The sequence below is a fragment of the Glycine soja genome, chromosome 13, assembly GCF_004193775.1.
Source record: "Glycine soja cultivar W05 chromosome 13, ASM419377v2, whole genome shotgun sequence".
Taxonomy (NCBI): Eukaryota; Viridiplantae; Streptophyta; class Magnoliopsida; order Fabales; family Fabaceae; genus Glycine; species Glycine soja.
Window position 1 is genome coordinate 13777488 of NC_041014.1, and position 11134 is coordinate 13788621.

At 33.7% G+C, this 11134-nt stretch overlaps 1 protein-coding gene across 1 annotated transcript; it reads left to right on the forward strand.

The window, feature by feature from the left end:
• The first annotated feature begins 8355 nt into the window (after nucleotides 1-8355).
• On the forward strand, nucleotides 8356-10851 carry LOC114382042 (GDSL esterase/lipase At5g33370-like). Its single transcript, XM_028341273.1, has 5 exons — nucleotides 8356-8679; nucleotides 8876-9003; nucleotides 9362-9604; nucleotides 9694-9946; nucleotides 10462-10851. Exons 1-5 carry the CDS (start codon nucleotides 8424-8426, stop codon nucleotides 10692-10694), a joined length of 1113 nt encoding a protein of 370 aa, XP_028197074.1. The 5' UTR covers nucleotides 8356-8423; the 3' UTR covers nucleotides 10695-10851.
• Nucleotides 10852-11134: the final 283 nt, after the last annotated feature.

The following is an 11134-nucleotide window of genomic DNA, read 5'->3' on the forward strand; positions in this document are numbered from 1 at the left end:
GGTATGTCTGACTCTCTCTTTGATATTTATCAAAATGTTGAGTCTGCTAAGGAATTATGGGACTCTCTTGAATCCAAGTATATGGCAAAAGATGCTTCAAGTAACAAATTCTTAGTTAGTAATTTCTTTAATTATAAAATGATTGATTCGAGGCCTGTTATGGAACAATATAATGAACTGCTGCGAATTTTGGGTCAGTTTACTCAACATGATTTGAAAATGGATGAATCCATTGCAGTTTCATCTATAATTGATAAACTGCCTTCTTCTTGGAAAGACTTCAAGCATACCTTGAAACATAAGAAGGAAGAGTTGACTCTGGTTCAACTCGGTAGTCATTTCATGATTGAGGAGTCGCTGAGGGCTCAGGAAATTAAAAAAATCAATGATAAAAATGTAGCAGGTTCCTCTTCCGTTAATATGGTAGAGGAAAGTGGAACAGTTAAGCAAAATTATAATGCTAAAGGTAACAAACGCAAATTTCAAGGAAATAAGAACAAAGGTCCAAACAAACAGACAAAATTGTCATGTTGGAAGTGTGGGAAACCTAGTCATTTAAAGAGGGATTGCCGGGTGTTCAAAGGAAAGAACAAGGCTGGTCCAAGTGGGTCTAATGATCCTGAAAAGCAACAAGGATGATGACGTTGCTTGGTGGTTTGATTCGGGAGCAACAAGCCATGTGTGCAAAGATTGTCGTTGGTTCAAGGAATTTAGACCAATCGATGATGGCTCTATTGTGCAACTGAACCAATCCTAGGATTAGGTTGTGTGAATTTAGTTTTTACTTCCGGAAAAAGTTTGTATTTGGATAATGTCTTATTTGTACCTGGTATTCGTAAGAACTTATTGTTTGGTATGGTTTTAAATAATTATGGTTTCAAGCAAGTACTTGAAAGTGACAAGTACATCTTGTCAAGACATGGTTCGTTTGGCGGATTTGGTTATCGTTGTAATGGAATGTTTAAATTAATATTGATGTTCCTTTTGTTCATGAATCTGTTTGTATGGCCTCGTGTAGTTCTATAACTAATATGACAAAATCAAAAATTTGGCATGCTAGATTAGGACATGTTCATTACAAAAGATTAAAAGATATGTCAAAAACAAGTATGATTCCTCCTTTTGATATGAACATTGAAAAATGAAAAACTTGCATGTTGACCAAGATCACTAGGAAACCTTTTAAGGATGCTAAAAGTGAGACTAAAGTCTTAGACCTTAATCATAGTGATTTGTGTGATTTGCATGCTACTCCATCATTAGGTCATAAAAAAAAATATCTTGTTACTTTTATTGATGATGCATCAAGGTATTGTTATGTATATTTATTAAATACAAAAGATGAAGCTCTTGATAAATTTAAAATTTATAAGAAAGAGGTAGAACTTCATCAAAATGGGCTAATCAAAACTCTTCGTACGGATATGGGAGGTGAGTATTATGATCCGGATTATTTTCAATCTACTGGAATAATACATCAAACTACAGCTCCCTATACACCACAACATAATGGTGTAGCCGAAAGGAAGAATAGAACCTTGAAAGAAATGGTGAATTCCATGTTATCCTATTCGGGTTTAAGTGAAGGATTTTGGGGTGAGACTATGTTGAAAGCCTGTTACTTGTTGAACTGAATTCCTAACAAAAGGAATAAGGTTACCCCATATGAACTTTGGCTAAGGCACATAGTCAAGTGTATAATGGGAAGTCTAGACCCTTGGGTGTTAGACACAACATGGTTCGGGAGTTAATCATGCATGGTGTGATATCAGTGGAGTTTGTGAGAACTCAGCATAATTTGGCCGATCATTTAACCAAAGGGTTAAGTAGAGATCTCGTGAAAAGGTCGGCTGTGGGATTAGGATTAAAGTCCATATGAAATCTCTTATGTTAAGATACCCAATTCCCATCTAATATGACATTAGGTGCTGAATTCAATGTGGAAAGCTTAACATGTAGAGATTGAAACACATCATCGAAAGTATCCCAAAAGGAATGTGTTCAGTTCTGTAAGTTAAGGAGGTTGAAGTATAACTTCTCAATGATTCTTTTGAAAAATTGCATTTGCAGGTGCAAGAAAGAAAAGGACTACCTATATAAGCATGAAGTTTAGCCGCTTCAAGAAGCTAGGACTTGGCTTTGATATGCTTATGAAGGATAGGGACACAGGCTAGTAAATTAGTGTCGAGCAAGAGTAATGTTATAAACTATTGTGCAAATTATCTTCATGTATTCATTATGAATAGAAAGGGTTCAATCCTTAGTGACACCCTGATATTCGAATATTTGAAACGTGTAATTTGCTAAGATGAAATTCAATCGTCACGATATTTCATCTATGCAGTAGTTTGTTGTATGTTATGACTTTGGTGATTTGATCGACAATTACACTAAAATGGGGGAGGTTTGTTGGACATTTTAGTATAATTGATCTCTTTATTATGTTAAAATAAGAGTGCACGCTTGTTTTAATGTAATAACGAGATGTTCGGTTTAGGAAAATTTTGGAAGTTACATGGAAGTTACTAAAACTTCCATCAACGGTTGGAAGTTACATAGAAGTTACTAAAACTTCCATCAACGGCAGTTTTTAAAAAGAAATAACTTCCATCAACCGCTAAAAACCACCTGTTCTTTGATCATAAATAATCATTCTTGTTCAAAAAGCATAACATGTGACAAAACATATAAGACCAAAACAAAACTCTTGAATTATAATCTTCTGATTTTATCCGGTTGAACCCCGAAATTTGATTCAATCTGAAAGTGTTATACACGACTTCAGATTTATCCAGTATTATCTCGATTTTTAAATTAACCAACAAGCTCTACTGTTTCTTTATGTTTTCTAAGGCCAAACAAATCATGAAAATGTTCCCTGCATGTAATGGCAAACATTAATTCATAAAAGGGTAAATATCCAAATTCGTTCTTGAAAGTATAAATCACTAACATGAGTCCCAAAAAGATGGAAAACTAATTTTTTGTCCTCGAATGTGTAAAAATCCCAATAGATTAGTCCTGATGTTACTTTGGTCCTTGAAGTCTAATGATGTGACCATTGAGGACTGCATTGTCACGAGAAAAAAGTGTCACATGGAGTGCTGACTTGATAGGACTAATTTGTCATCAAATTTTCGATGGACTAATTAATTTGTCATTTTCAAGCCACAAATTAGATTGAAGTAAAATTTCAAAAATTCAGTACATTAGGTTGATTCTACTGTCTTCTTCAACTTACTCACCATCTTCTTCAAATAGAACACCATTGTGGACACCACCGTTTGCCACCATTGGAGACGGCTTTTGGTAACGACGGCTCTCCGATGCTCGTCACCCTCCAATGCCACTGTTTCCTCCCTCTCTCACACCGCCACCAGGCCCACCACCACCACCCCCCTTTCCCCTTTCTTCACCAACAACAAAAGCATAAATACAAATAGACAAACACAAACATAAAACACCCAGAAACACAACATAAAACCCATCGTTTACTCAGATCTAGAATTACAAATTGCAATCCAGTATCAAGGAGAATAAGAGAACCTATATCTATTGCAAATCAACATAAAAATATAAAAATCAAATATGTTGCAAATCAACATAAAAATCTAAAAAAACAAACTCTATATGTTGCAACAATGGCGCGTTTTGTAAACCATTGCACTAGAGTTCCACCGCCTTTGGAATCATAGATCTAAAAAAACAAAAACTCTTATATGTTGCAACACTAAACATACGTTTTCTGACCAATCTTAGATCTAAAAAAAACTTAGATCTATGAAAAAAAACTCATCTCTAGAATTGCGCAAGCATCGGCGAACCGAAAACCCGATCGAGGTTTCAACGCCTGAAGCAACATGTTGCAATTCTACACCGACGATGGCCTCGACCTCAAGATCTCGCCTCTGACTTTGTCCAGTGCTCCATAAAAATAGCGATCAAAGAGAGTTCAAAAGAACATGTGTAGGGGAACCTCACCGTTTGGCGTGCTCATGTGTAACACCCTAAAAAATGTATCCTTTCAAAAAGTCCATTGATTTACTTAATGAAAGATGATCCTCCATTTTTATTAGAGTTAACTCAAAAGATGAGAAAAGATAGCGGATTTTTTGGCAAAAATAAAAAGTTTCTAACCGATTTCATAAATCAACACTTGATCTTTTAAAACATTCATAATAAAATGTAGTAACCACTTATTGTGTTAAAACCTCGAGTCGGCAATGAAATAAAAAACATAATAAGCCATACATGCTCAAATAAATGATAATGGTGAATAGGTGAACCTCCATGGTCACCAAATATAGATAAAATAAGTATCATGCATCATAGAAAGTAACATAATATAATGCATCTCAATGAAACCGGGGAGTAACATATATTATGACACCTTCTACCCCAACATGCATATAAATGGGAAAAGGATATAAAATGGAAAATCTAATTAAATCAATTTTATTCAATAAAATCTTAACTAAACCCACGTGGCTAAAAGATTCATATATGTTTTATTGTTACCAAATAAAACTTCTCAAAAACATTTCCAGCTCAATACAAAGCCGTTCAAGTTTACAAAAGAACTCAAGTTAAGCAGAAAAATAAAATAAAGTAAAATAATATATTCGAAACATCATGCAATTAAAACATAAACTCATGACCCAATATCATATCCTATCACAGTATTGTGCCCCGACATCCTCCAGCACGAGGTTCCTTAAAGCAATCTACCTAGCCATTTACTCCCATGAACACAAGGTTCGAGATCATCACATGATTTAAACACAAACAACACATAGGGAGTGAGCCATCACATTCCTCAACGAATAGAAATAAAGGGAAGCATACAGGTATGATATAAATATAACAATAATATAATTATAATAACAACATAGGTGTAACATGACTCAACTTTGGCATAGTTCACATTATTTCAACACTCAACATGCAGCATTACTTGCCCTAGAATTTAATCACAAATCACATACCACGCCTTCACGATTAATCATATATTCAAGACAACACATCTCAAATACAATACCACACCTCATACTTACACAATTCATTACACACCATCACATAACAAGTCACAAGTCATAATAACCATTACATAAGCGTTATGGAACAGATACACTAAGACTCAATCCTTTATGCAATGTGGTATCATGTCAGTGAAAAACAACACCTGGGGGTATAGGAGTACATAACAAGACACGTTACATAATGAGTATGTTAAGTGACTCTCACTAAGTGAAATCATAAGGTAACTAGTCAGGGTCACTCTATTTTGCAAGAATGTTCCAATCATATGGATCAGCATAGGCTTAAAGGAGTACTCAAACCGAGTGTATTTACCCCCAAGGCCTAGACTCTGAAGAATTCATTAGGGTCTCACCTTCTTGATTCAGGTCCAACCCCTAAAATAACTTTTGCATACAGACACTGCTCATGAATTATACAATACCCCCGACATCACACTTGTTTTCAAACACGTTTAACACATTGCGCTATAATTTAACACATCGGGTTCCTAACTTAGAACCCTAAACTTTTCTTTTAACATCACAGGTTCCTAACTTGGAATCCTACACTTTCCTTTTCACACCTCGCGCATAAACACTTTTCTCTAGGTAAACACTAGCAAGATTATTGTATAATTCACAATTCACAATATAAGTAATATCACATCAAGTATTAACCAAACACTTATACACAACCATATTCCATGTCCACAATTTAACTTTTTACAACGTCACAATCCACCATCACATGTTCATGTGTATCTCACAAATTAACACATTCTCAAGTTGCCACTTATATTCAATCTCAATCATAATTTCATAATCTCAAAATGTCATGTCATTACGCATCATGGGTCATATACACATCACACAGTAGTAATATTTACATGACACAGAGCATATATATATATATATATATATCATACAATAAAAATCTTCCAATATTTAAGGCATATAGTCATTCACTTATTCATTCAGTTAATAGCAACCACATGTACATGTATAGTAAACAAGTATATCCTTACATTTCCTCCTAAGTTACTACAACCTTTGTAGAGTAAAGTTACAAGTACAGGGGATGTAATAATCTTATTAAGTTCATACTTATCTTATTTGAAAGCTAAGACAATTATCTACAACTCTTATGTTTATCACAAAAATCGGTTTGACCATTAACTATGTCTAAACCTAAGGTAAACATTGGATCATTGCTTAATCCTGACAGTTCGACCTTTGCTCAATAATTTGACTCTCCATGGGGCTATATAACTCCGAATTGGGTGAAACCAACAGAATTTGTTAGCTAACATCTGGGGCTACAACTTTTATGCAGATCACAAAACCTAGTTCAGTCATTTTATTAGTCAGGTTTAGGCTATAAGTTAACTCATGTTATTAGGAAAATAGTACAAGCTTAAAACAACTGATTTTCACTAAGCACGAGCATGCTCTCACCAATCACGGTCGTACTTCGTGAAAAACCTCCATTTCGTGAAGTAAAAGAGGCATGATTCAGATCTTAAAAAACACCCAAATTCAAAACGAATAGCACAGAACATGTGATCACATCATGGGGAACAAAACCCCTCAATCAATTTCAAGAAAACATGCAAGAATCAAGAATTCCCAAATTTCTAGGTTTCCAACATTCAAAGTCAAACACTCGATTAAACCATCCAATTCACATCAAGGCATCAATTGACCCATCAAACATGAGCAATTCATAGTTATCATTGTACAAGAAAAATTAAAACACATAAAACACCCCAAAATTAACCTCAATTTGTTTCTTTAAGGATCCTACACATGTTCACTCTTACCCTAAGTGTGATAAACTCATCCCCAGTTTGGTTTATATATAGTGTCATAGCTTTATTTTTTTTTTCATATATACTACTAAATTGGTTTCCTACATATTTAAAACTTGGTATAATCTGGCTTTAGACCTTTATGCAATACAAAATATTTACAATCGAAGACGATTTTTTGAAAACTGTCTTTAAATTTTCATGTTTTTAAATATTTTTTAAACAAAAAAATAGTATATTCTAAGACGATTTCTAAAAAATCGATGTAGACACCAAAATTTTAAAACAGTTTAAAAACAGTCATGAAAAGACAACACTTTTCATGACAAAGGATTCAAAGACGATTGAAAATCATCATACAAAATATTATACAACCGTGTTTGAAAGGCTCTTTTTGTAGTAATTCTTATTTGTATCTTTTTGCTTGTTACGAATGAAATAACATAAGTATCCTTCTTTCAAAAACAACTTATAATGGCAAGAGCTTATTAGGGTCCTTTTTTATTTTTACAAAGATTAAAATAAAAAGTGAGTAAATTAGAAACATAAAAATATTATGAAAATTAAATACTAGAAAATTTACAAAGTATTTTAGTTAAGGCCGAGGGTGTACGGATAAAAAAGGGACGGGGAAGTGGGTGCGACAGTTAACTAGAATACCTACCCTCACTAAATTTTGTTTGTAGGATCTAATATTTGCATATCTTCATTGAAATCCAAGAACTATATTTTTTTCAACTATACATAAAGCCATTTTTTTCAAATTAATTAGGTGAACTTTCGAATTGTTTCTTCCTCGTTAGCTACTATTTATTTTTGTGGTCTATTTTACATTAACAGATTTATACAAGATAATTTTTCTTGATTTCAATATGACATTTTAAGTCTTACTCAACTGAAACATATTACATACAATAAAAGATATATGCGATATAGAAAAAAAAATGTTTTAAAAGAACTTAGTAACCATTTAAGATAAATGTGTTCTAGAAAAGTTTAAGTTTATTAATATGCACTTTTATGCTGTAATTTTTTTTTATATTGTCATTTAAGTATACCTCATAATGAATGGCGTGATGCCTTTAAAAAAAATAATGAATGGTATGATTATTATTTTTGTAATAATTTTTTTAAAATTCAAATTAATGGATGATGATTTTTGAAATAATCAGAAGTTTGAAGTTAAAAAACACTCGGTACAGGAAACACGTACGCGCATATCTGCAACAGAGTATTGAATTAACAAGGAAATTTTAATGAACATTGAACAAGAAGCTATATATTTCTGGTCAAATTGCATTTAATTAAGTATTATGGACGTACCATTACTATCTTTCATTTCTTGTTGCATCTCAATAAATCCAACCTATCACATTTATGTTTTTGACGAATGCCACCGGTTTTAGAAGAACATAAAACCTTCAATCATAGAGCAATAAAGCGACCTCCTAAACAAGTAAGATCTGTATCAAATGGTGCGACAAAATTCATTATATAAAGACTTGAATCCTAAGAAATCCTCCATCCACATCTCAAATTATCTATCCTTAATTTAGTAAACAAACTACCAATCCCAAATTTAAAGGTTCATTTCAATATGGCAATCTTGTCAAGTTTTACACCATTGACTATTCCTAGTATAGTCTTGTTAGTGGTTGGAGTCTTAGTCTCTGGGGCTGAAGCTAGGCCAAGGGCTTTCTTTGTGTTTGGAGATTCACTTGTTGATAGTGGAAATAACAATTACTTGGCTACCACGGCACGTGCTGATGCCCCTCCTTATGGGATTGATTACCCTCCAAGTCATAGACCAACTGGTCGTTTCTCCAATGGCTACAACATTCCTGATCTTATCAGTTTAGTTCACACATCTCTTTGCACATTTTCAACCTTTTTTTTTTTTTTTGGCTTTAACATGCATCTTTTAAGCTTCATTTTCATCATTCACATTTCAAGTTTGAACCCTTCTTTTTTTGTCATGTAGCTTTGTATATAATAATTAACTTAACATAGACGTATAAAGTGTATGTCTAACTAATTGGGATGTTTCAGGTCAGCGACTTAGTGCTGAGTCTACATTGCCATACTTGAGTCCAGAATTAAGAGGAAATAAGCTCCTTGTTGGTGCCAATTTCGCTTCAGCTGGAATTGGAATACTTAATGACACTGGAATTCAGTTTGTAAGTTTATTAATTACTTGTTAGTTACTTGTCATGTTATGTCCAAAACGTTAAGCACAGAATGTATAAATATAATCCAAGATGAATTCTAAAATAAGGAAAACAAGGCTTAAATATAATTTCAGATTTTGTATTTGGTCCTTAACAAATTCTTTTCTGAAAAAAAAAATTGCATTTCACTATTGTATTTAAAGGATGAAATACAAAAAAAAAAAAAAAATAGGGACCAAAATTCAAGAAAAAAATATGTTAAGGACCAAATCCAAAATCTGAAAAAATTTCAAGGACAAAAAACATTATAATTTTGAGGCTAACTTTGAGGATTGCACTTAAAATTGATTTTATGCAACTTTTGCAGGTAAATGTAATCAGAATGTATAGACAGCTACAGTATTTTAAAGAGTACCAAAACCGAGTGAGAGATTTAATTGGAGCTTCACAGACTAAGAGCTTAGTGAATAAAGCACTAGTGCTCATTACTGTAGGTGGCAATGATTTTGTAAACAACTACTTCTTGGTGCCCAATTCAGCAAGGTCTCAACAATACCCACTTCCTGCATATGTCAAGTATCTCATCTCTGAGTACCAAAAGCTTTTGAAGGTAACTCCCTATTGATTAAACGAAAGGGTTAACATCACTCAATTCTTGTGATCACTCTTTCTCTCATAGTCATTATATATATGTTACAGAGGCTATATGATTTAGGAGCTCGTAGAGTTCTGGTGACAGGCACAGGACCCTTGGGTTGTGTTCCATCTGAATTGGCCCAACGTGGTAGAAATGAACAATGTGCTCCTGAACTGCAACAAGCTGCAGCATTGTTTAACCCTCAACTCGAACAAATGTTACTACGACTCAACAGGAAAATTGGAAAGGACGTTTTTATTGCTGCAAACACAGGAAAAACGCACAACGACTTCGTTTCTAACCCCCAACAATTTGGTACTACACACTACTAACTCATCAATTTTCACGCCATCTAGCCAGTTTTTCCCACAGGTTTTCAATTACTAATGGAGTCTCGTTCAAATAATTGATCAGAATACATGAATTGTTGTAAATCTTTAATGCTTTTGATTTCTACATATAAAAAAAAAGTTTTAAATTATGCAATTCTGACCAAGCATCAAAGTTTTTGGGGTCTCTGTTACCTCAACGTACAACAAATGCATGTGGGCACATCAGTAACAATCGATTGCAATTTTTCACAATATCAAAGATTGTGTTGTTCACAATTGATGTCTCTCCTTTGTCCTTTAGTGCAACATATCACCTTATTGAAAATATTAATGATGAGGTGAAATAATATTACATTTTAGTTAATGACAGAGGAAAATGGAGACAACCAAGTAGAAATATGTGAATTGAATCATGAGATTTAATGCGATTTCTTTAAATAGTGACTGTCATAAAGAAATTATCAAGCAAACTAACATTTATGTTGTTGCTCTGTGTAGGATTTGTTACATCGCAAGTAGCTTGTTGTGGGCAAGGACCTTACAATGGTCTTGGGTTGTGCACAGCACTCTCCAACCTGTGCTCCAATAGAGAGCAGTATGCATTTTGGGATGCATTCCATCCATCTGAAAAGGCCAATAGGCTTATTGTGGAGGAAATTATGTCAGGTTCTAAAGCCTATATGAATCCAATGAACCTTAGCACCATCCTAGCTTTGGACGCAAACACATGAAGATAACACTATGATCCTAAAACTAGTATTCGCCTTCCATGCTAATTCATGCATGAAATCTCTCTTTCTACTTTTTTAGTATAATGTAATTGTTGATTATCGTATTCCTCTGCAAAAGTGAGGAGCAAAATTATTGGAAAAAGAAAACTTCCATTTACCAAAAGTAACAAAGGAGGATATAAATGCTACATTCATTACAAAGGCCACCACATTTTATTTTTATAATGATCAGAGATTTGAACATAAAACATCATGCATTCTACTCCAACACCCAGAAATTATAACATGGTCCGGGACCACCATGTTAGCTGTATCCCCGACCAATATGCATGTGACACGTGGACAACTGAATTACATGGGACTTGACGGAAAAATATGAGGGTTAACGGTGTTTGCTTAATCAATTAAAACGAGCGAAAAATCAAATCATAGTTAATTCC